The 23,900-nt window shown below is 51.4% G+C and overlaps 2 protein-coding genes across 2 annotated transcripts in view; both read left to right on the top strand.

Annotated features, from left to right (window-relative positions):
• Window positions 1-9,973: 9,973 nt before the first annotated feature.
• Window positions 9,974-23,900, top strand: part of LOC102444016 (uncharacterized) — a 35,271-nt gene continuing 21,344 nt past the window's right edge. Inside the window, exon 1 of the mRNA XM_089770758.1 lies at window positions 9,974-10,267. The gene's annotated coding sequence lies outside the window, so the exon portion shown is untranslated. The remainder of the gene's footprint in view (window positions 10,268-23,900) is intronic.
• LOC102443530 (uncharacterized) lies at window positions 10,772-23,011 on the top strand. The gene is made up of 5 exons (XM_075913897.2): window positions 10,772-11,093; window positions 15,174-15,260; window positions 15,780-15,906; window positions 16,717-16,830; window positions 17,991-23,011. Exons 1-5 carry the CDS (start codon window positions 10,929-10,931, stop codon window positions 19,616-19,618), a joined length of 2,121 nt encoding a protein of 706 aa, XP_075770012.2. The 5' UTR covers window positions 10,772-10,928; the 3' UTR covers window positions 19,619-23,011.

Raw genomic sequence — 23,900 nt, 5'->3', positions numbered from 1 at the left:
AGGCAAATTAGCTCAGATTCTACAGTTAGAGACATGTTGGATAAAGTTGTAAATGGCAGTTGGGGCATTGCTAGGTCAGATAATCTTGAGCTGAGAAATATAAACTTGTATTGTTAAAGAATTTGAAGAAGATGGTATCTCTAGTTGTCGGTGTTTTCCTATTATAGAATGAGAGGACTGGAACGGACCTTGAGACATCATCTAGTTCAGTCCCTTGCACTTGTGACAAGACCAAGCACTATCTTGTATACCAGGGCTACTCAACTTTGGAAGCCCCAGGGGCCACAGTGATACTCACAGCACATACTGAGGGCCACAACTTAAAAGTGGTTGCATATACATGCAAATATATATGCAAATAGCTTCTTTCATAAAATGCTCTGCTACTCCCAGCACCTCCTCCTGGGGGGGGCAGGGTGGGGAGGGCTAGAAACACCTACACCCTGCACCTGTTTGTTCCAGCCGGCCTGTCTGCTTGCATCTTTCAATGTTCACCTCACCTGGGAGATGCCTCGCCATTCTGAAGCATGTTCCCAGTGGAGACCGTGTTCAAAGGAAACAGCACTACGGGATACAAACAAGCGGGCTGCGTGTTGAGTAGCCTGTTGTAGACCATCCCTGACAGATGTTTTTCTAACCTGCCCTACAAAAACTCCAATGACGGAGATTCCACAACCTCCCTAGGCAATTTATGCCTATGCTTCATCACCCTGATAGGTACTTTTTGCTAATGTCCAACCTAAACTTCCCTTGCTGCAATTTAAGCCCATGGCTTCTTATCCTGTCCTCAGAGGTTAAGAAGAACATTTATTTTCCCCCCTCCTCCTTATAACAACCTTTTATGTACTTGAAAACTGCTATTATGCCTGTCTCAGTCTTCTCTTTTCCAGACTATAAAAACCCAATTATTTCAGCCTTTCTTCATAGGTGATTTTTTTTTAGACCTTTAATCAATTTTGTTACACTTCTCTGGATTTTCTCCAGTTTGTCCACATCGCTCCTGAAACATAGCACCCAAAACTGCACACAGTACTCCAGCTGAAGCCTAATCTATGCCAGTTCTTTCTTGAAGCACTTCTGCTAGTACAACCCAGAATGATGTTGGGTTTTTTTCTGATACCAGTCTCTCACTGTTGATTCATATTCTGCTTGTGGTCCACTATGATCCCAGATCCTTTTCCACAATATTGCTTCCTAGCCAGTCACTTCCCATTTGGCATATGCGAAATTGATCGTTCCTCCCTAAGTGGAGCACTTTGCATTTGTCCTTATTAAACTTCATCCTCGTTACCTCAGACCATTTCTGCAGATTGACCAGACCATTCTAAATGATAATCCAAAGTACTCGCCATCCCGCTCAGCTTGGTATCATCCGCGAACTTTATAAATATACTGTCCATACCATCGTCTAAATTAGTGGTTCTCAGTCGTGGACCATAGGGCTCTCCAGGGCCACGCCCTACCTCTAGGGGGCCACATGGAAAAAACGGAACATTAAGTAAATTATGTACCTTTTTTTCCAACTCACAGCGGCTATGAGGGGGGCCACAGAGGTAAACGAGGCTCAGAAGGAGGTGATGATCAAAAAAAGGTTGAGAAACACTGGTCTAAATCATTGATGAAAATAGTAAACAGAGCAGGCCCCAAAACTGACCCCTGCAGAACCCTACTTGTTATGCCTTTCCAGCATGACTGTAAGTCATTGATAACTACTCTCTGGGCATAGTTATCCAGCCAGTTATGCTCCCACCTTATAGTAGCCCCATCTAGGTTGTATTTCCCTAGTTTGTTAATGAGAGGATCATACAACACTTTATCAAATGGTTTACTAAATTCTAGGTATACCACACCTACAGATTCTCCCTTATGCTTGAGGCATGTTATCCTATCAGAAAAAGCCATCAGATAGGTTTGACATTCGTTCTTTACAAATCCATGCTGGCTGTCACCTATCACATCTTCCAGATGTTTATAGATGAATGCCTTAATTATTTTCTACATTATCTTTCTTAGTATAGACGTTAAGCTGTGACTGGTCTGTAGTTTCCTGGGTTTTCCTTATTTCTCTTTTTATAGAAAGGCACTATATTTGCCTTTTTCCAGCTTTCTGGAATCTCTCCTGACTTCCATGACTTTTTCAAAGATAATAGCTAATGGCTCAGATAGCTCCTCAGTTAGCTCCCTGGGTATTCTAAGATACATTTCATGAAGCCCTGGGGACTTGAAAATATTTAACTTGTCTAAATAATTTTTAACTTGTTCTTTTCTATTTTTACTTCTGAACCTACATCCTTTTTGTTGAAGCAAAAGCCTCACTCAGTTTACGTGGCTAAACAGTTTTATTGGCCAATAAAAGCAAAGTGAGCCAAACATGGTCCCAGCAGAGCCGGGCCCAGTGAGGCTGGCTAATACAACCAATCCTAGTGTCTTTATACCCTTGACCAAACAGCCTGACGTCAGGGCATCCAATTACAGAAGTAATCAATTAAGCTAGGAAAAATAAAGCCTTGTCAACAAGATGGTGGACAGGTACAAGGGAGTACCTCTCCTGTCTAAACCAGCCCAAGAAACACATTCCAATAGCACATCTGTCTTGGCCTGGCACATGGGGTGATAGAAAGTTCATTCTAGTCTACGTGCAAAGGCAAAAAAGCTGAAATGGTTTCTGTTATACAAGATGGCTTCTAGCTAAACATAAAATGGTTTCTACATTTTCTTCAGCATTCACTACTATAGGCATCCCATCACCACCCACCTTCTTGGTGAAAACCGACATGAAGAAGTCATTAAGACTCTTGAATTTCCACATGTTCTGATTTGGGTTTTTCCTCTCCATTGAGTAATGGTCTTAACTTGTCCTTTGTCCTCCTCTTGCTTCTGATGTATTTTTAGAATGTTTTCTTATTACTCTTCATGTCTGTAGCTAGTTTGAGCTCGTTTTTGGTTTTGCCCCGAGATAGTTTTGTTATTTGTAGTCATCCTTTGTAATTTGACCACCTTGCTACTTTTTGTAGGACTCCTTTTTTATTTTTAGATTACTCAAGTTCTCCTGGATAAGGCAGGGTGGCCTCTTTCCATACTTTTTATGTTTCCTATACAGGGGAATAGTTTCCTCTTGTTCCCTTAATAATGTCTGTTTGAAAAACTACTGACCGTCTTCAGTTGTTTTTCCTCTTAGCCTTGCGTCCCCTGGAGTCTTTACCTACCAGCTCCCTGAGTTTGCTAAAGTCTGCCTTCTTGAAATCTATTATCTATATTTCGCTGTTCTCCCTCTTACCATTCTTTAGAATCATTAACTCTGTTCCTTTCATGATCACTTTCACCCATGCTGCCTTCCACTTTCAAATTCTCATCCAGCTCCTCTCTGTTTGTTAAATCGAATCTAGAGCAGCCTCCCCTCAGTAGCGTACTCCACCTTCTGGAATAAAGAATTGTCTCCAACACATTCCAAGAACGTGTTGGAGAATCTGTGCCCTGCTGTGTTAGTTTCCCAACAGATGTCTGGATGAAGTCCCCCATCATCCATAAGTCCTGTACTTTGGATGATTTTTGTTAGTTATTCAAAAAAAGCCACATCTGCCTCTTCTTGGTTAGGTGGCCTGTAGTAGACCCCTACCGTGACATCCCCCCAAGAGTGGCCTGAGGCCAGCTGCGGCAGCTGGCGCCGCAGGCGGAAGGTGAGATTGGCTCCCCTGCCTGCATGGCCGTCAATGGCCATGATGTCATCATTGGGTGCCCAGGCCGGCGGCACCCTAGGCAACTGCCTAGGCTCACAGGCCGCCCCTGCACCCCCCTTGAATTTTATACCCCTTTTATCCTTACCCAGGTTTCGTTTTCACTGCGAGTTCTTCTGGCAGAAAATATGCTAACGAGGGACTCATTAGCATAAGTCACAATCTCATTAGCATATTTGCTGCTGTTTAGCAGAAAATATGCTAATGAGATCGTGACTTATGCTAATGAGTCCCTCGTTAGCATATTTTCTGCCGGAAGAACTCTCAGTGAAGATGAAGCCCCAGAGACTTTCAACAAGTCCTGTCTCCTATTTCCATCTTAACCTTAGACCAAATGTATACATTTTTAATACATAAGACAGAATCTACTCTGATTTTTAAGTTGATGAAACACAAGGCTTATCTCCACTAAACCGCAGATCCATGCTGCAGCTATCTATTTAGTGTGTCTGCTTAGACATGATAGATCAATCTCAGAGCGCCATCAATGCTGGTATTCCTTACAGCCTGCAAGACACCATAGTAAAGACGCTGACTTCAGCTATGGTATTTGAGTAGCTGAAGTGACGTAGATTAGTTCAATGGTGGGGATTAGTGTAGACTAGGTGACCGTGTGAAACCAGGAACACTGCCTTTTTTTACAGAGCTGTGTTACATTTGCTCAGCGAGTGAATCCTAAACACTCATTTAAAATACACACAACCCAATCACTTTGTTATACTTCCCTTTGTCTTTTCAGTGCTGTCATTTGTTCTGCAGTTCTGCTTGCTCTGTGTTGCTTTATTTTTTATTTTTTTACTGTTTTCTATGTGTGAAGTATTACATTGAGTTGATGTCCCTTAGAAATTGCACAAGCCTGTGCGAATGCCTTTTAATCTCCTTCCAGCGTCAGAAAATATTGTACAGACGACCCTCGCACTTCCAACCTATGACAGTTCTCCAGGAACCAATTAAGTCAAGTTGTCATAAGTCAAACCCTTATTTCCCATAGGCGCAATGATATAAATGGGGGTTCTGTTCCTAGCCCGCTTTGCCTCCTGGGAGTTGTAGTCCCCAGTACACCGGGTCCAAAGCCAGTGGCGTGGCACAAGCTGCGCCCAGAGCTGGCTGGGACTACAGGCGACTGGCTGACCCTGTGGCTCGCTGTGTAGGTGGGCTTCAGAGGGTGGGCTGGAGTAGAGCGTTCCTAAATGTGGGGGGGTTGTACGTTGGGGGTCTCCTGTATTAACGTTCATGATGAGAGCGTGACTATTTCTAGTTGACTCGTGGATTTGTTTAGCATCTTAAAATTGAGCTCTGTGTGCAGATGATATGCATGCAACAGAGAGAGATTTGTGAAGTGCAAATCTTCACAGCATTCTAGTGTTTTTGCAAATGCTTCATTTTTTGAGGGAAACTTTCCCTTAAGATGTAATAGTCTGTGTATGGTAGGAGGCGCAGTTTATTAAATTGGACCTTGGGTGCATATTTTTATGCTTTTACTTAAAGACCATTTCTTTCTTCCTATAGCTGATTTGAGTATATAACACTTTGGCATGTTTTATAGCTTGAGGTCTTAGAAAAGCTGATAAAATTTACTCCAAAGACTGTTTATTTTATTTGATTTCATATTAAATATCTTAAACAGAGTACCTTGTTAATTACGCCTTGTTTTAATATTCCTTTTCCATGTCTAAGCACTATTAAAAATATGTCTTGAGGTTTTTTGTTTCTACTGGTGGCACATATCCACACATTATCTAAATAGTGGTGTACATACCAAAATTCAGTCCGCACAAGGATGGAAAAAATTACAGGGAACGCTGGTCATTGTGTTTATTTACTAGTATTTTGAATTCTTCCTGCTTCTTTCCCATACATCTCACATTAGTAGAGACAGACCTCTAAGATACTGATTTGATTTTGCCGCCAAGATTTGTATTGTCTCTCCTTGATACCTGCTATTTCAGCCCATGCTCCCTCCCCCTCAATTTCTGACCAGTCTCCTTGGTCTGGGGTGGGCCTTTGGATGATGGGGTTGGGGCACAGGAAGATGCTCCAGATATGGGACCAAGGGGTTTGGCGTGTGGGAGGGGGCTTGTGGTAGGAGATTGGGGTTTGGTCTCAACAGGACCTAGGGGGAGGGAAGGAGTTCAGGGCAGGGGGTTGGGGTGTGGAACAGTTACCTGGAGCAGCGCCTGTTGGAGGCAGGGGGACAGGTAACTGCATAGCCCGTGCGGCCCTGCTGAAGGAACCATGTGCTGCAGCTCCCATTGGCTGCAATTCCTGGCCAATGGGAGCTGCAAGGGTGAAGCTGTAACAATATGGCTTTTCTGTAGCTATGTTGGAAGGCCCGTGCTAGTCCTGAACCAAAGCCGCCTTCTGTAGCCAGACTGAAGAGTAGCAGCCATTACTGTAAGGCCTGGAGTCACACACTCACAGTTCCATCTAAATTGTATTACAAAGTGTCACACCAGGCTGTGAGGAGGGACTTTGCTCTGATAGCTCCCCCACTGTCATCAGATAAAGAAACAGATCTCAAGCTGGGTAAAACTATCTGGCAAGAAACCGCTTATCAATAGAGGATGTGGAATCCTCATTCTATGAGCATTGTCACTACATGTTCCTATTGTTTGACTATGTGATCTCTGTTTGGTGTCTAACTTTTTCTGTCTGCTGTATAATTAATTTTGCTAGGTGTAAATTAATTATGGTGGTGGGATATGATTGGTTAGGTAATTTTGTTATGATTGGTTAGTAAAATTATACTAAAATAATTGGTTCAGGTAGAGCTAAGCAAGACTCAGGTTTCATTATATAAACTGGGGTTCAAGAAGGAAAAGAGGAAGATCATCAGGAGTAATAGAAGGAAGAAAAGGCTGGAAGAGGACCTGGAGGAGGGGGAAGACCTGGAAAAGAAGAACTCCCCTCTGAGAGACAGCCTAAGACCAGAGACACTGATATTGCCTGGCCAACAGAGGAAGTCTGCCTGCCTGTATCAGGGTTGGTGAGCATGACACTGTGAGCTTAGCACTTGCATTCTGCTTGTTTGAGAATTGTCAATAAATAGAGGATAAGGACATTACTGTGTGAGGCTCTTTCAAGTGGCTAAAGATCCTGCCAATCCGCGGGTTGTTAAGCCTGAGCCCTAGGAATTGGGTAAGGGTGGGTGTGTAAATTCACAGGGCTGCACTTTGAGCCCTAGGAACTGGGTAAAGGTATGTGTCCCTACAGTGTCACCTGCCAAGATAAGGAAGCCCCACCCAGAAACCCCCTCCTACACCTACCCTCTTGCCTGAACCCATAACCCCTTTCCTGGAACTGGAACCCTTCCTTTTGGGGCCCACCCTGCAGCCCCACAAAATCTAATAGCCCTGAACCTTGAGAAGAGGCCATCCGGCCCTGTTTGAGACTCACAACGGAGAAAGAGGACAGGAGCCCAATGTCCAGGCCTCAGTGTGAGCTGGAGTGGGCAGGAGATGCTAAGGAGAGAGCAAGCTAGAGAGCGATGCATTGAGCAGCTGGGGAGAGCAAAGGGGACCCTGAGCAGAGGGCCCCATGGAGGGAGACAACCCCAGCCAAATGGGCTTGCAGGCTGGACTGGAGGCAGATCATCACCCCTATGGGGCAGTGGGGGAGGAGTTCAATGCTGGTTACAAAGGTCCTGGTGCTTAGTGCAGGAGGGTGTGTGGACAGGCATCAGCAGAGCAAAGGCCGTACCCACTGCATCGCTGCAGGACCAGGGCACAAGGCCTGGGGTGTGCGAGGAGCAGACTGTGAATTGTTCTTCCATTCTAGAGATGCAGATTTGATGTCCCCGTGCCACGGAGCGGTGGGATGTTTTTGTCTTTTTTTTTTTTTACATAGTTATGAGTTGCTGTTTAATAAATGGCATGTGTTCTGAGCACCATGCAATGAGCAGGGAAGTGTCCAAAGCGAAGCGAGCACCCCACCGTAATCACAAGATTGGGGGGAGGGTCGAGCTCACTGGGAATGATCAGACATCCCTTGTCGGGCAAAACTTTTGTCACCCCTGCTTGGATTCCGATGTTCAAACATATTTTGCAGTGTCTCAGGGTCACCTTTCGGCCAGGTGGAGCCAGCAGCAGCCAGGGCTGGGTTCAATAGCTAGGACTTCCTTTCCATTGATGCCCCACAGAACTGGCTTGAGCCTTGACTCAGTAACTGGGGAAATTCACATACCACTACTGGGATCCACCTGCCACCTTCTGGCCACGTGCCACACCCCTTCACCAGCCATGTGCCACGCCCCTCCACCTGCCACCTACTGGCCACGTGCCAAGCCCCTCCTCCAGCCATCTACTGGCCATGTGCCACTCACCTCCACCAACCACTTACTGGTCACATGCCCCATGCTTCCTCCAGATACCTACTGACCACATCCCATGCCCTTCCATCAGCCACTTACTGGTCATGTGTGCCCTACCCTCCACCAGCCTCCTATTGGCCACGTGCCATGCCCCTCCAGCAGCCACCTATTGGCGATTTGCCATGCCCCTCCACCAGCATCCTACTGGCCACATGCCACATCCCTCCACCAGCCACCTACTAGCCATGTGCCACGCTCCTCCACAAGCCACCGACTGGCCCCGTGCCATGTCTAGTACGCGACTGATGGAAGGACATGGCATGGGGCCAGTAGGTGGCTTGTGGAGGAGCGTGGCACATGGCTAGTAGGTGGCTGATGGAGAGGCATGGCACATGGCCAGTAGGTGGCTGATGGAGGGGCATGACATGTGGCTAGTAAGTGGCTGGAGGCGGAGTGGGGTATGTGGCCGGTAGATGGCTGGTGGGAGGGCATTGTATATGTCTAGTAAGTGACTGATGGAGGGACATGTACAGTGCCCTCCCATCAGCCACCTACTGGCTATGTGCCATGCCTCTCCACCAGCCACCTACAGGCCACATGCCACACCCCTCCACAAGCCACCTACTGGCCACGTGCCGTGCCCTTCCACCAGCCACCTACTGGCTATGGGTGATGCCCCTCCACTACATGCCTCCTGGCCATGTGCCATGCCCCTCCTCCAGCTGCCCTACTGGCTCTTTGTCCCTCTCCTCCACCAACCACCTACTGGCCAGTTGCTGAAATGTTTTCAGGTGCCCCATTTAATATTGATGATTTCAGCTGGGGAGCCACAGTGCTAGAGCACACTGGGCAGCCTCTTGCATCCAAGCCACTGTCCCAAGTAGATCGAATACTTACACCTCGGAACCAGCAAGTCCAGCTGTGCAGGGTGGGACCAGGCTCACAAGGGAGTTTAAATGAACTCTTCCACTGCACAGCGGGGAGGTCCCGGCGCTTCTTCTGCGGAACCCGTCACACTTTGAGCGTTGCCAAGTCTGTGGGACCCTCCTTGGCATCTGCCCCAACCACTGGCTTCTCTGGGCACAACAGATGCCCCCCGCCCCGCCCCTAGCCCTGGAGGGGTCCAGTGTAGACCAGGCACTGACAACCTAGGAGTGAGCCTGGGGCTCTGTTCACTGCGGTGTGTGTGTGGGGGGGACGACTGACCCACAACAGTGGTAAGAAGGAGCTGTGTTGGCTGCCCCACCGCCCACTCAGGTCTGGCTTAGGTTGGCCCCCATATCAGGCAGGGCGGGAGGCACGCGGCCGGCATGGAGTGAGAGGTGCTGAGAGCTGGCCCGTGCCTGGGCTGAGGGTGAGTGGATGAGGCCGTAAGCTCATGCCTCACATCACAGAGGCGTCCACTCGGTTTTGCCCCCCAGTGGCCTCCTTTCTGATGGGCAGGGGGGCGTCACTTGGGGCCCAAACTGAGTGGACAGAGGCAGGTGAGTGGCAGGGAGCTGCAGCGGGCGCCCCGTGGGGGATCCAGGCAGCAGAGGGGATCTCTGGGTGTGGAGGGAACAGACACGAGGGGCCGATCTGGACCCACAAGGGAGGGGCAGAGCGCCGGGGCCAAGCTCCGGCAGCGCCATGGGGCGAGGGGGCAGAGCCGGTAGCTGGGCCCAGACCTGGCAGCCAGTGAGTAGGGCTTGTCCCGGCTCCCAGCGCCCCCTGGTGGTCTCGGGGTCTCCCTGGGACAAGCCCCATAGAAACCCCCCTTCTGCCCCTCCCCGATATCTGGGCGTTTCCTTTCCCTCTCCAGCCGCCCGCCCCTGACCCTCTGTCTTCGCTGCAGGCTGCGCCCAGAGCGCCGCGTCCAGGGGAGAAGCAGCCGCCAGGGGGCAGGGTGTGGGGCAGGAGGGGGGCGCAAGGAAAGTGGCGTCTCGCTAGGACCCAGCAGCAGCAGCAGCAGGCGCGGGGGGAGCGATCGCTGGCTCCGGCCCGGCCGCAGGAAGCGACTCGCCGCCGCTGCTCGCGGGGACTCTGGGGCCAGGCTCCGGGCCGGATCCCCGAGCCCCGGCGGGGGCTGCTGCGGGGCCCCGGAGCCCGGGCTGCAGCCGGGAGGGGGAATCTCCGGCCGGGCCAGTCCCGCTGCTCCCTCCCCAGGAGCCTCTCCCCGGGCAGCGCCCCCAGCCCCCGGCCCGGCCCAGCCCCTGCCCCAGGGCGGGCAGCGCTTGGGGGGCAGGTAAGAGAGACCCCCCGGGAGCGGCGCCCCGGTGCCCCCGGGCTGCAGGGGGAGGGGTTGGCCCCGGGCTGCTCCGCTGGCTGCGAGTCCCCGCCCGGGCCCGGGGCAGCTGCCGCCCGCCTAGAGGGTCCGGGGCAGCGACACGTGGAGGGAGGAAGGGGGCAGGGATTGCGCCGAAGGGAGGATGGGGCGATGCAGGAGCAGGGCGGGATTATGGGGCTGGGGGGAGGAGGCTGGAGTGGAGGGACTCTGGGAGGAAAAGGGTGTGTGTGTGGGGGGGGAGATTGGGAGAGGGGGGAGCTGGGTGGCCGCGAGGACGAGGTGGGTTTGTGGGGTAACAGCATCACTCCTGGCCCCACTTCGCTCTGCTTCACCAGCGCCTGGCACGGGGGAGGGGAGAAGTAGAAGTTTGGGGGGAAGGGGTAGATCAGGGGCGGGGGCAGAACAGGGCTGGAGGGGGTGGGTGGAGCCTGGGGCAGAAGTGGGGGGGTTGTCCCTGGCCCAGCCCCCCACTAGGGTGCCCCCCACCTGGAGGCAGGCAGAGGCGTGGGGATGGATATATTGGCAGTGGGGTGCCAGGATAAGGGTGGGGGCAGGGCAGTGGCACCCAGTAACCATGGGGGGGGGTTGGCTTTAGAAATGGTCACACCCACAGTGGGGGATGGGCAGGGGGACGGTCCCTCCCGAATTTGGCCCGGACGGTAGAGTTCCACCACCGGCGAATGGCTCCGAAGCTGTATTTGTTATGCATTCCCTGGGCAGGGCTGAGATGAGCAGTGAGGCTCCGCCCCTTTCCCCAGGCCCCGCCTCCGGTCCAGGCCAGAAGGTAAATCTGGGTCATCATAAGCCGGAGGGGGGAGCCCTGACTGCTTTGAGGAGCCTCAGCCCCCTCTCTCCTCTTGCTCGGGGCAGGCCCATAGGCCAGGGGATGCTCTGGGACATCACAGCCCGACTCGTGGCGGGGCTCCTGCCCGTGTGCCGCTTGTGCCTTTTGAGATGATGGTCGCTCTAGGGATACGGGAGACTTCCTCTGAAGGGCTGAGAATTTACAAAACAAATATCCACCCAGAACCCCCCCCCCCCCGCTCCCACTTTCCTATTTGCATTTAAAGACAATCTCTGATGCCTGGGTTCAGTGTCCAGCCAGAGCAGGGGTGGGCAGAATACAGCCCTCCAGCTAGATTTGGCCTCCCACGTATTTTCCTCTGTCCTGCCATGACCCTCTGCGCTGGGGTCTGGAGGAAAATATCCCATGATGCAGCAGGGCGCTCAGGCAGCCTGCCGTGGCCCCAGCCACACTGCACCAGGAAATGCCACGGCTGGAGGCTGCTCTCCAGGGTGTCTCATGCATGCTCCTTGGTTGGTGGGGGCCGCAGTTCTCCTCACCCTCAGCCCTTTTGTCACAGTTCCCTTTGGCTGGAAAGCAGCCCATGGGAGCTGCAGGGGTGGTGCTAGTGGGCGGGGTGCAGTGCTGCCCCTCTTCCCCCAGGGGGCGCACAGACAGGCTCACCCCAGCAGCTGGCAGTGTGAGGCCAGCATGGCACCTAAGCTACTGGCCTGAGTGGCCCACTATGCCGCTGGTAACCCTGCAACCCAAGCCCTGCCCCAGGTCACAACCAGCTTCTTCACCCAAACGCCGTCAAGGCCCCATTCCTCATTAATATAACAGAAAAGTGCGGCCTGTGACCAATATTCTTGGAGTAGCCCCCTCCTTGCAAAAATTGCCCACCCCGACTCAGAGTCACTGCAAGCCACAAAGAGGGGATATTGGGGTTTGGTTTGGTTCAGTGGCGGTCAGTGTGTTCGGTTCGGGTTCTAGACACCCCAAAATGGTTCTGTTAGCAGGCAGTGCCCCAGAAGTGGGTTGGGAGGGAGCCCAGTGGCTTGCTTCAGCGAAGAATTGAATTTGGGGCATGGGGGACTGCTTCAGGTGGGACAACAGAAGGCTGGAGCTGCGGGGATGAGAGAGAGGAGGCCCGTCTAAGGGGAACAAGAATTGAGCAGCCTTTTTCCTTGAGCTGGAAGAGTTATTGTTAATTTCTGGGACCAGAGAACCCCCTCTCCCCAGCTCCCTCCCTCATCCTGCGGGCTACCCCTTCTCTTCTTCTGCTGGGGCAATCACATGTCTGGCAGGGATGTGAAAATCTAACCATGTAAACAGTTAACATTCACAGCTACACGCAGGTTCCCGGTATGCATGAGGAGCTGGTTTAAAAGCCGGCTCCCCGCACACTGGCTCCCAGGGAGCCATCAGCTGTCCCATGCTACTTCCTTTCATACAGAGGCAACAGCAGGTAGGCAGGGGAGTGAGGAAAGCAGGAGCCAGTATGCAGGGGGAGCTGGCTTAAAAGCCGGCTCCCTGTTCACACCGGCTTCCAGGGAGCCATCTGCTGCCTCATGCTGCTGCCTTTGATACAGAGGCAGTTGGGGGGGGGAGGGGGAAGAAGGGGAGGGCAAGCAGGAGCCGGTATGTAGGGAGAGCTGGTTTAAAAGTGTGTAACTGCTGAAATGTTCAGCGGCTACATGGTTTCTTAAGTACACACATTTTAACATTCCTGCTGCCTAGTAGGGATGTAACCCGGTAACCGGTCAGCCTCACCCTTCCTGGGAGATGCTAAGTGGTTAACTGGTGCCTGGCCCGGCTGGAGCAATGGGGTGGGCGGGTTAGCTGGTTAAACCCATGATTTAACCGGTTCCCGTTTTAAATGGGGTTTTACATCCCTACTGCCCTGGTGTTATTTTGTTGTCTTGTTTTACAATGGAGGGAAGAGCAGAGCAGGTGTTTAATTTGATTGTATCAATTAGGGAGCGGAAAATGTGCTCCCTAATTGAGCATTTCCCCTCCCCCGAGTTGGGTACCACCTCAGGCTGACTCAGATCAAAATGAGGCTTCCAGTCTGGTTTGCAGCTGCAGTAAAAAAATTCCGGGTCAGTCTGGTTCTCTGGTTTTGCTCTGGTGCGAGGCCGGGGGAGCAAATGAAACTCCCAGCTGCTGAACCGTCCCTGGGATCTTGCCAGGACAGCCCAGACAGGCTCAGTCCTGAGGGGGGGGGGGGATGCTTCAGGAGGATGCAGGGGCCAGGGCGGCCAGTGGGTTTTAACGGGGGTCCTCGTGCGAGCCGCAGGGAGCGCCCCATCCCCAGCACTCCCGGCATTCCTCAAGGGAAGGGGCAGAAGCCAAAAAGAGGCAGGGTGGGAGCTTGGGGGGAAGGATGGGCTGGGATCGGATCACACGCTGCTGCCGGAGCCGGGCCTCCCTCTAATCCCCAGGCCACCTGGACCCCGTGTCCCCATGAAGCCTGTGCTGCGCCCCAGAAGCAGCCGGCAACAGGCCCGGCTCCTAGGTGATGGGACCGTGGAGACCCTGCTGCAGGCTGCTTCTGGGACCCAGCAGGGTCTGCGGTGCCAGGAGAGGCAGGAAGCTGCCTTAGCCCCCCGCTTCCCGGGAGCCGTTCGAGGTAAGCCCCTCTATCTAGCGTGTAGTCGACCTGTGGAACTCCTTGCCAGAGGAGGCTGTGAAGGCTAGGACTATAACAGAGTTTAAAGAGAAGCTAGATAATTTCATGGAGGTTAGGTCCACAAAAAGCTGTTAGCCAGGGGATAAAATGGTGTCCTTGGCCTGTTTGTCAGAGGCTGGAGAGAGATGGTAGGAGACAAATCGCTTGATCATTGTCTTTGGTCCACCCTCTCTGGGGCACCTGGTGCTGGCCACTGTCGGCAGACAGGATACTGGGCTAGATGGACCTTTGGTTTGACCCAGTACGGCTGTTCTTATGTTCTCCTGCCCCAGCCCCGACCCCCGCTCCAAAGCTGGAGGCCACCCCAAAACTCCCCTCCTCAGTCCCACCCTGATCCCAACTCTAGTTCCATTATGTTGGGGGAAAGGAAGGGGCCTTTATACTGGGTCGCGGCATCAATGATTTTCTTCAACTGGGTGATGAGAAAAAAAAGTTTGAAAACTGCTGGTCTGGTCAGTCCTGGGGGGGGAGCTCTGAAAACAGAAACCTAACCATTGGCGGAAGGGGACCCAGGTTCTTGAATCCCGGTGGTGCAGGGAGCACCAGGGGCCCTATAACTTGCCACGTATGGATGTTAGCGCCATAGATCTCCTTGGGACAGGTCCCCTTCCCACCCCCCGCCGGCTCTGCATAGGGAGAGACTTTTACTAAGGTCCTTTCTGTGCCCCGCTCCTAAGCCGGAGCCTGCAGGGGAGGGGAGAGCCCTGGAGGAAGGGGCTGGTGCCGGGCGGGGAAGTGACTCTTCCCAAAGGGGGCCCCTTTCAGGGATTTGCAGGTGAGTTTGCACCGGAGGAGGAGGCTCCCCATGTGTCTCCGGGGGTCCCAGAGCTGCTGCCCTCGGGGACAGAGTCAGGATCCCGCCGGAGAGCCAGTGCCCGTGGGAACGGATCAGTCACCCATTCTGTGAGGCAGAGGGAAGGAGACAGGAAGGGGAAGGGTGAAAGTGAAAGGGCGGCAGGAGCAAAAGGTGCTGAGGGAGGTTCCCAGCTCCCAGCCCTGCCTGGAAACATCCCTGCATCCCCTTGGAGAACCTGACTCTGCTGGGAACAATGGGAGGAGCTGCGGGAGGGAACGCCGGATCCTGGCCCGGCTGAGTCCCCGCGCTGCTGGGGGGAAGGGCTGCCCAATGTCAGGGGAACCCCCCAAAGTGGCTCCTTAGCTTCTGCTCTTTTCTACCCTTTGTTGTAGAAACTCCATCCCTGGGGGCGTTTCAAAGTGCCTGAGGACTGGCTGGCTGACAGGACTGGCCAGGTCCGTGTTGCGATATGAGGGTTTTCCCAGCCGGACAAGAGCCCAGACCATGTGTGCAGGGGCAGGGACTTGGCGGGGGAGCGACAGGGACTCAAGCCCCTTCTGACACCTCCCCCATCTCCCCTCTTACCCGACAGGCCGAGGAGACACATCGAGAGTTCGCTCTAGAGCGCCCGTCTGCCAGGGGCCAGGGCCGGGCAATGGCCGGGATGGAGCCAGCTCAGGTAGGGGGTTCAGGGAGCTGCGGGGGGGCAACTCCTGTAAAGGGGGAGAGGCAGGAAACGCACAGGTTGAGGCATGTAGGGGACAGGGTCTGAGAAACCTGCTGGGACACATTGAACCTGGGAATGATTTTCTCAAAAACAGCCCGTGGGTGGGGGAAGGGATAATTTCCCCCATTTCTGAACCAGGAAATATCCCCTAAAAACTGCCCAGACTCCCACTGTGGAAGTCTGACCCCACGGGGCTGCTGGGAAACACAGAGGGAAGCTGCCGGGATTCCTGCCCCCATCCCCGGCTCAGAGCTCGTCTTCCCACCTCAGCCCGTGGCTGGCAGGCGTGTGGGGAACGAGAAGACCCTGCCCTGCCTGCTGGGGGCACAAGGAGCTCTCCCCTTCTCCCAAACCTGCAGCCTCCTGGCTGCTCTGAGCAGGGTGTGGGGGGGATTCTACTTTTCTGGACCATGACTAGCAGGATGGTGGCTGGGGCCGCAGGCAGTGGGTGAGGGACTCTTGTTGTTGCAGGTGCGGGTGACCTTCGAGGAGGTGGCTGTGTATTTCACCCAGGGGCAGGGGGCGCTGCTGGGCCCCGCTCAGAGAGCCCTCTACAGGGACGTCATGCAGGAGAACTACGAGGCGGTGACCTCGCTGGGTAAGGGCGTCCCGTCCTCTTGGTTATTGGAAGTAGTGGGACTTGCGTGTCTGAATCCGGTCAGTCGGATTGGGAGCAGGGGTCCCGGGGTAGGTCTACACTGCAGGCTTTTTGTGCAAGAACAGCTGTTCTTGTGCAAAAACTTGCCAGGTGTCTACACTGCATGCGTGTTCTTGCACACGTAAATTGATAATATAGCGTTGGAAAAAAAGGGCTTCTTCCGGAAGAGTTATTCCTCTCCCCACAAGGAATAAGCCCTCTTGCGCAAGAGCTCTTCCACAAGAGGGCAGAGTAGACAGGCAACATTAATTTCTTGCACAAGAAGCCCCTATGGTTAAAATGGCCATCAGAGCTTTCGTGAGCAAGAGATGCTCTTGTGCAAAAGCACATGGCAGTGTGGACGTGCTCTTGTGGATGATTTTTTGCACAAGAACTCTTCAGCAAAACTGTTCTTGCGCAAAAAGCCTGCACTGTAGACAAAGCCTCAGGGTCCACAACTCTTGCATGGGAGAAACTTGCCTCTTCCTGCTCCGTTTGAGGGATCGAGGAGTCAGAAATTGGCAGGGGTTTAATCCCTGAGCTCTGTGTGTGTCAGCAAGTCCCCCAGAGCACACTCTGCCCTGAGACCTTGTAGTGTGGGTGTAACAACCCTCTCTTCTCCCAACCCCAGATGTCTGTTGCTCCCCAGGGATCCGAGTTACCATAATCCCGTTTACGGTCAGGTTAAAGTCAGGGAATGTTCCTAGTGACAGATACTCTCCCAAAACTCCGTGTGCCCTGACCATGCTTGATTTCAACCCCCCTGTGCAGGATTCCCCATTCCCAAGCCTGAACTGATCACCCAGCTAGAACATGGGGAAGAGCCGTGGGTCCCGGACCTCCAGGCCGACAAGGAAATGGAGAGCCTGAAAGGTACCCACACAGGTGAGAAGTCAGTGAAACAGAGACAGAAATATCTGGTTAGTGAAGGGAGAAGCCGGGATTCCCTAAATGGGCTGTGAGCGAGAGCCCCCAGTTCTGCCCCACTTCACCACATCCTCTGGCAAGGAGTTCCGCCAGTTGATAGTGCCCTGCAAGTCAGGGCTCCAGTCAGCAGGCATTGTAGCATCAAGGCAAAGATCAGTCACAGCTTCCCATCCATCCTGTGAGCTGGCAGGAATTTCCAAGAATTTCAGTCAAAAAAGCAAACAGAACAGTAGGAATCATTTAAAAAGGGATAGAGAATAAGAGACGATCTTATTGCTTCTCTATAAAACCATGGTACGCCCACACCTTGAACACTGCGTACAGATGATGTCACCTCAGCTGAAAAAAGCTACATTGGCATTGGAAAAGGTTCGGAAAAGGGCAACAAAAACGATTAGGGGGTTAGAACGGTTCCCATATGACGAGAGATTAAAAAGACTTGGATTTTTCAGCTTAGAAAAGAGGAGACTAAGGGGGGGGGGGATAGGATAGAGGTCTATAAAATCATGACTGGTGTGGAAAAAGTGAATAAGGAAAAGTGATTTACTTATTCCCACAATATAAGGACTAGGGATCATCAAATGAAATGAATAGGCAGCAGGTTTAAAACAAACAAAAGGAAGTTTTTCTTCATGCAGGGCACTATCAACTGGCGGAACTCCTTGCCAGAGGATGCGGTGAAGACTTGCACTTTTAACAGGGTTCAAAAAAGTGCTAGATCAGTTCATGGAGGTTAGATCCATCAATGGCTATTAGCCAAGATAGGTAGGAATGGTGTCCCTAGCCTCTATTTGTCTGGAAATGGATGACAGGAGAGGGATCATGTGATAATTACTTGTTGTGTTCCCTCCCTCTGGGGCATCTGGCATTGGCCACTGTCAGCAGACAGGATCCTGGGCTAGATGGACCTTTGGTCTGACCCAGGATGGTCGTTCTTATGTTCCTCATTGACTTTCCTTCCCTGGGAGTGTTTGGGTGGGATGTGGAGGCAAAATCCAATTTCTCATCCTCCCCAACAGTTATTGTGTAGTACGTTACCCCTGTGTTATTCTGCTTTCTGTCTTCCCTTCTCCCCCCGGCACAGGCAGTGACTCCTGTCTGGGTTTTCTCTCTCCCAGGAGGTGATGGGATAGAGAGTGAGAACACGGAGGAAAGTCAGCAGCAGGAAGGTCCTGGGAAAGTTGAACTGAAGGAAAAGTATTTGGGAAGAGCGGAAGGGAATTTTCCCCAGAACTGGGAAGAGGGGAATGCCTGGGGAGATCGACACAGGTCAAAGATGCAGCTGAGAAACTATCCCAGGAAGAAACTGGATGAATCCATTCAATGTGCTGGAGGATGTGTGGATGCCAATGAAACCACAGTCAAGCAGAAAAGTCCCAATGAAGAGAAACCCTACAAATGCCTTAACAATGGGAACAGATTGTGTTTCAGTGCAAAACGTACTACAAGTAGGAAACCCCGCACAGGACAGACATGCTATAAATGCTTAGACTGTGGGAGAAGCTTCAGCAAGAAGTCTTCTCTCGTTCTACACCAAAGAGTGCACAAAGGAGTGAAAACCTGTAAATGCCTTCAGTGTGGGAAAAGTTTTAGTCAGAGATCACACCTTATTGCACATCAGAAACTGCACAAAGGAGGGAGACCCCACAGATGCCTTGAATCTGGAAAACGTTTTAGCAAAAATGTATCCCTCATTAATCATGGGGAAATCCATACGGGAGAAAAATCTTATAAATGCCTTGAGTGCGGGAAAAGTTTCAGTCTGAAATCAACCCTTAATAGACATAAGAAAACCCATTCAGGAGAGAAACCCTATGCATGTTTGGACTGTGGGAAAATTTTCAGTCAGCGCTCAAACCTTAGTCAACATAGGAGAATCCACACAGGAGAAAGACCGTATAAATGCCTTGAGTGTGGGAAAACATTTGGTCAGAGCTCGTATCTTATTAAACATAGGAGAATCCACACAGGAGAGCGACCCCATAAGTGCCTTGAGTGTGGGAAAACTTTCATTCGTGACTCACATCTTACTAAGCATAGGAAAATCCACACAGGTGACAAACCCTATGAATGTATCATCTGTGGGAAAAGTTTCATTGAGAGAACAAAACTTACTAGACATCAGGCAGTCCACACAGGAGAGAGACCTCATAAGTGCTTGGACTGTGGGAAAAGCTTCACTCTGAAGTCCCATCTTACTATACACCAGAGGCTGCACACAGGCGAGAGACCCTTTAAATGCCTTGAGTGTGGGAAAAGCTTTAATCAGAGCTCCAATCTTATCACACATCAGCGAACCCACACAGGAGAGAGACCTAACAAATGCCTTGAGTGTGGAAAGACTTTTAAGCACAGTTCATCCCTTATTAATCATAGGAGAGTCCACACAGGAGAGAGACCTTATAAATGCCTTGCGTGTGGAAAAAGTTTTATGGAGAGTTCATCCTTTACTAAACATGGGAGAATCCACACAGGAGAAAGACCTTATAAATGCCTAGAATGTGGGAAAAGTTTTGTGGAAAGTTCATCTCTTACTAAGCATGGGAGAATCCACACAGGAAAAAGACCCTATAAATGCCTGGAGTGTGGGAAAAGTTTCTGTTTGAAATCAACCCTTAATTCACATCAGAGATCCCACACAGAAGAGAAACCCCATAAATGCGTGGAGTGTGGGAAAACTTTCAGTTGGCGCTCGACACTCCTTAAACATCAGAGAATTCATAAGGATAAGAAGCCACAGAAATAGCTTGACTGCAGGAAAAGATTCAGTTTGCCTTTACCCATCAGTGACAAACTTAACGGACAGACCATGAATGTAGGGAAAATTTGTTCGGTGCTCCCAGAGTATCAGACACCCACAAATCCATGCAGGGAAGTGATCTCGGAGAGAATTCTCAGTGTGGAAAATGCTCCAAGTGGAGCTCACACCATATGGGACATCAGAGACTTCCCCTGCAATGCAGGGAAATTCTCTCAGGGACCTGACTAGGGCTGGCCATGGTGATAGACCCATCCCCTCGTTCCCACGCACATCAGGGGCATGGGGCTCCTGCGGATCCAGCAGCAGCTGGACAATGACTGTGGCTCTGCCTGCTCTCAGCAAATCCCCATCAGCCCCTCCTCCCTGCTGCAGCCCTAGTTGCTGAGCTGCTGAGGTGGGGGAAGTGAGAGAAATTCCTCCAGATGTTCCCTCTGCCTGGCTGAAGTCCGCCCCCTCCACCTCCCTCTCCCTTCCCTGCCAGGATGCCCCTGCCATGGAGATGAGGAGAAGGACACTGGGGCCAGGGCTCAGCTTCACTCTGGACACTTGTCCCCATCCCCTGTTTTCCACCATCCACTGTGTTCGACTTTCCCACTGACCTGGGGCTGTTCCCTGCAGGGGGAGTGTCCCTAGGTCTAGTAACTCCTCTCCTACCTGAATCTCTTAGGATGCTGGGATCTGGGGGAGTCAAATATTATGGGACCAGGGTGATAGGTTCTGGGGAGGAAACGGGAGTGAATGATGGGGGCTAGGAGAGCTGGCAGCTGGGGCTATTGAGTATTTGGGGATCAAGGAATAAGAGGCAAGGGAGAGCACAGGGGGAGCAAAATGCTGCTTCTTCTCCCTCTGCCCCCTAGGCATTCTGAGAGCACCACTGAGAGGGGCTGATTCCCACGAGGCCTTTGGTGGGAGGCTTGGAGATCCCACCGCTGCCTCCACCAGCATCAGTCTCCGAGCGGGTGTCGGGTAGGAAATGCAGCACTCTGATCCCTATGCCAGATGTTCTTGGGTAAACATCGTGAGAATTTCGCATACAAAACTAACATTTTTGTCATGGATAGTTTTAGTGAAACTCACGGACAGGTCATGGGCCATGAAGAAAAATGCATGGAACGCCAAGACCCATCTGTGATTTTTACTAATAAAATACAGGACAAAATGGGTAGGGGGTAGGCTCCACAGCTCATCTTTGCTGTCCTGTGACAGCTGAGCAGCTGGATGGGCCCGGCAGTGAACTCTCGGGACATCTTCGATATGGGGGGGTTCCTCAGAGCCCCCCCACCATCTCTGCCATCTGGGAACTGTGGTGTACCCCTGCAGTAACTCAGAGCTCTGGGGCGCATCTGTCAGCTGCAGTGTGTGGCGCAGGTACTCGAAGTTGCCAATAGCTGAAGTTTCCGAGGTCTTTGGAAGTTACAGCTTCCGTGCCTTCGGCGAGGGGGGTAGGAAAGTTGTAGCCTTCCTGATGTGGTCTGACTGTCTCTGATTAGCAGAGTGATCGTTAATCCTTGAGTTCCCCCTTTGGGGTCAAGGAACCCCCACAGATAGTCTCACATTTCTCCAGGTCTGCTGAAAAGCGTTGAGTGTTTGTAGCTTTTCTCCCTTATGGGCAAGAATTCTTAGAATCGTAGAACACCAGAACTGGAAGAGACCTTGAGAGGTCATTGAGTCCAGTCTCCTGCTCTCAGAGCCGGACCAAGCATCATCTAGACCATCCCTGAGTGGTGTCTGTCCAGCCTGCTCTTAAATATCTCCAGTGATGGAGATTCCACAACCCCCCTAGGCAATTTATTGTAGTGCAGTGTTTCTTAAACTTTTTAAGACTGAGGAACACCAAACAATTTTTTTATGCGAAAAACCAAGGATTTTTGGTTGAGAGAGAAAAACAAAAGGATGTCGGGGCGGGGGGGAGAGGGTGTGTGTGTGGGAGGGGAGTTATTGAGGGGAAAAAAGGGTTGGGGGAAAGTTACTGAGCAAAAAAAAAAAAGTTGCCTGCCCCTTTAAGGGTGGCCACTTTGAGTTGTGGTGTTCTCCTCGGCACATCTCCGACTGCCTTGAGGCACACCCTCATGCTGCGGAACACAGTTTAAGAAACACAGTTCTAGTGTTTCACCATCCTGACAATTAGGAAGTTTTTCCTAATGTCCAACCCAAACCTCTCTTGCTGCAGTTTAAGCCCATTGCTTCTTGTCCTGTCCTCAGAGGCCAAGGAGAACAATTTGTCTCCCTCCTCTTTGTGGCACCTTTTTAGATACTTGAAAACCGCTATCATGTCCCCTCTCAGTCTTCTCTTTTCCAAACTAAACAAGCCCAGTTCTTTCAGTCTTCCCTCATAGCTCATGTTCTCTTCTAGACCTTTCACTGTTCTTGTTGCTCTTCTCTGGACCTGCTCCAATTTCTCCACATCTTTCTTGAAATGCGGTGCCCACCTGGACTGAATTAACTAAATACTAAACTGAATTAACTAGATACTAAATAAATGGGGGGCAGGGAAAATAACGTGCTGTTTTAGCTTCGGTGTTATTTCAGGGCAATGCATTGAGTCCGAGGGACACCCTCCTTCCCCTATCACCATCACTCTTTGCTCTGTACCATCTGTCCAAGTGATCGAGAGTTTCATCCCGTCCTCATTCTACTCCTCCGCCTCCCAAGGTGAATGAAATCCCCCGCTCTCCATGCTTAGGAATCAAATTTTTCACCTCCGTGATCCCAAGTCCAGACTCCTAAGGGCTGGAGAAGGAAGTGTCACAGACCTGGGACATGAATCTCACAGCACATTTTGACTTTTCAGATGTTATAGCCTCTGTTTCTGTCCACTGGTAAAATTGCTTCCTGACTTTTTCTAGGCCTAATCCAGATCATTTGTAAATAGGAAGATTCGTCTTTCTTTCTCTTTCTTTTATTATAATGATGCTAAAACTTTTGCAACTGATAGAATCAAATAACAAGGCGAGAAGTGAAGCCAATTTCGTCACTTCAGAAGAAAACGGGTACATTTATTTTCCTGATATTTGAGCCTTAAAGGAGTCTCTGAGATTTCACTTTATGAATGGGACAGCATGTGATAGCCCACCTTGGACTGTGGGTTTTTCTCTCTTTGTGATGGCTGTTAATTAGGCCACATCCTTTGATATTAATTTAGTTTGACAGGCGGTAGCTTGGATTTATTGAGGACTTCCGGAGACCAATGATCATTTGCCAGAATAGTCCTGTTTTAGATTTTATTTCACTTTCATTTGTATCTAACCTTTTGTCATGAGATTTTTGTACCATGACCCTGATCGGTGTGTCTCAGCACACACACAGATGGTGAGTGCAAGATTCAAACGGTGAGAGAGAGAGTTTGACACAGGGAATAAAGTTACCCCTTGCACCCTGCAGTGATGTGAGATACTGGGCCGGGAAGGGGGGCGAATGGGGATAACAGAGCTGGGGACCTGCTGGGTTTGCTACTCAGAGCCAGGCAGTTGTGGCTGAGAACTATGAACTTGCTGCACTAGTGCCAAAGAGCGACTAGACTTGACTTAAAAAACAATGAATAATTTGTTGGTTTTTAAGTTTTTCCAGTTACAGACTAACTTGGCTACTCCTCTGAAGCTTTTAGACTTAGCTTGCGAGTGTCATGAGAAGCTGCCCCTGCAATCTAAAGCACCAGGAATAACACCCCAAGACATGATGTGGCGGGGGAGGGGGGGCAGTATTTCCCTATGGCTAAGGTGCTGGGGTTGGACGTAGGCAAGGAAGAAGCCCAGGATGTTACGAGACTGGGGCAGCTTTGAAGCCAGGCTGAACCCCATCACTGGCCAAAGGGATATGAGGAACCAGATGGGGCAACCGGTCCCCCTCCCTCCCCCCCCCCCCCCCAGCTACTGCAGTATTCTGTGTTGCGGTGACAGAAACTCTCTTTGCTGCACTCACCCCACACTGATCCCTCTGGTGACGAATCCCCACGCGCCCCATGTTCACCAGTTGTGTATGATTGTGAAATATTGTGCACAAGGCATGCCTGGTGAGAAACCATTGGAAAACGCATGATCTGCTGCATACTATGCCAACAAAATGTCAAAGGGTGAGATTTGATTGTATGTTGCTGAGCACCTATCCTCCACAGGCCCTGATGATGCTAAAGGAAGGGAGGGATGGAAGCTGTCAAGCGGGGGGGGGGGTGTTGCATTGTGGGTGTGGTGGGGGTAAAAATGAGTTGAGGGCTTTGTTAGTTGCTGTCAGCCAGCACCTAGTGGTGGGACCCCTTCCCACGGCTGGGTGG

Source organism: Pelodiscus sinensis, chromosome 19 (assembly GCF_052426305.1).
Source record: "Pelodiscus sinensis isolate ZL-2025 chromosome 19, ASM5242630v1, whole genome shotgun sequence".
Lineage (NCBI taxonomy): Eukaryota > Metazoa > Chordata > Testudines > Trionychidae > Pelodiscus > Pelodiscus sinensis.
Note: the sequence above shows the minus strand (reverse complement) of the source record. Positions and strands in the feature narration are given on the sequence as shown.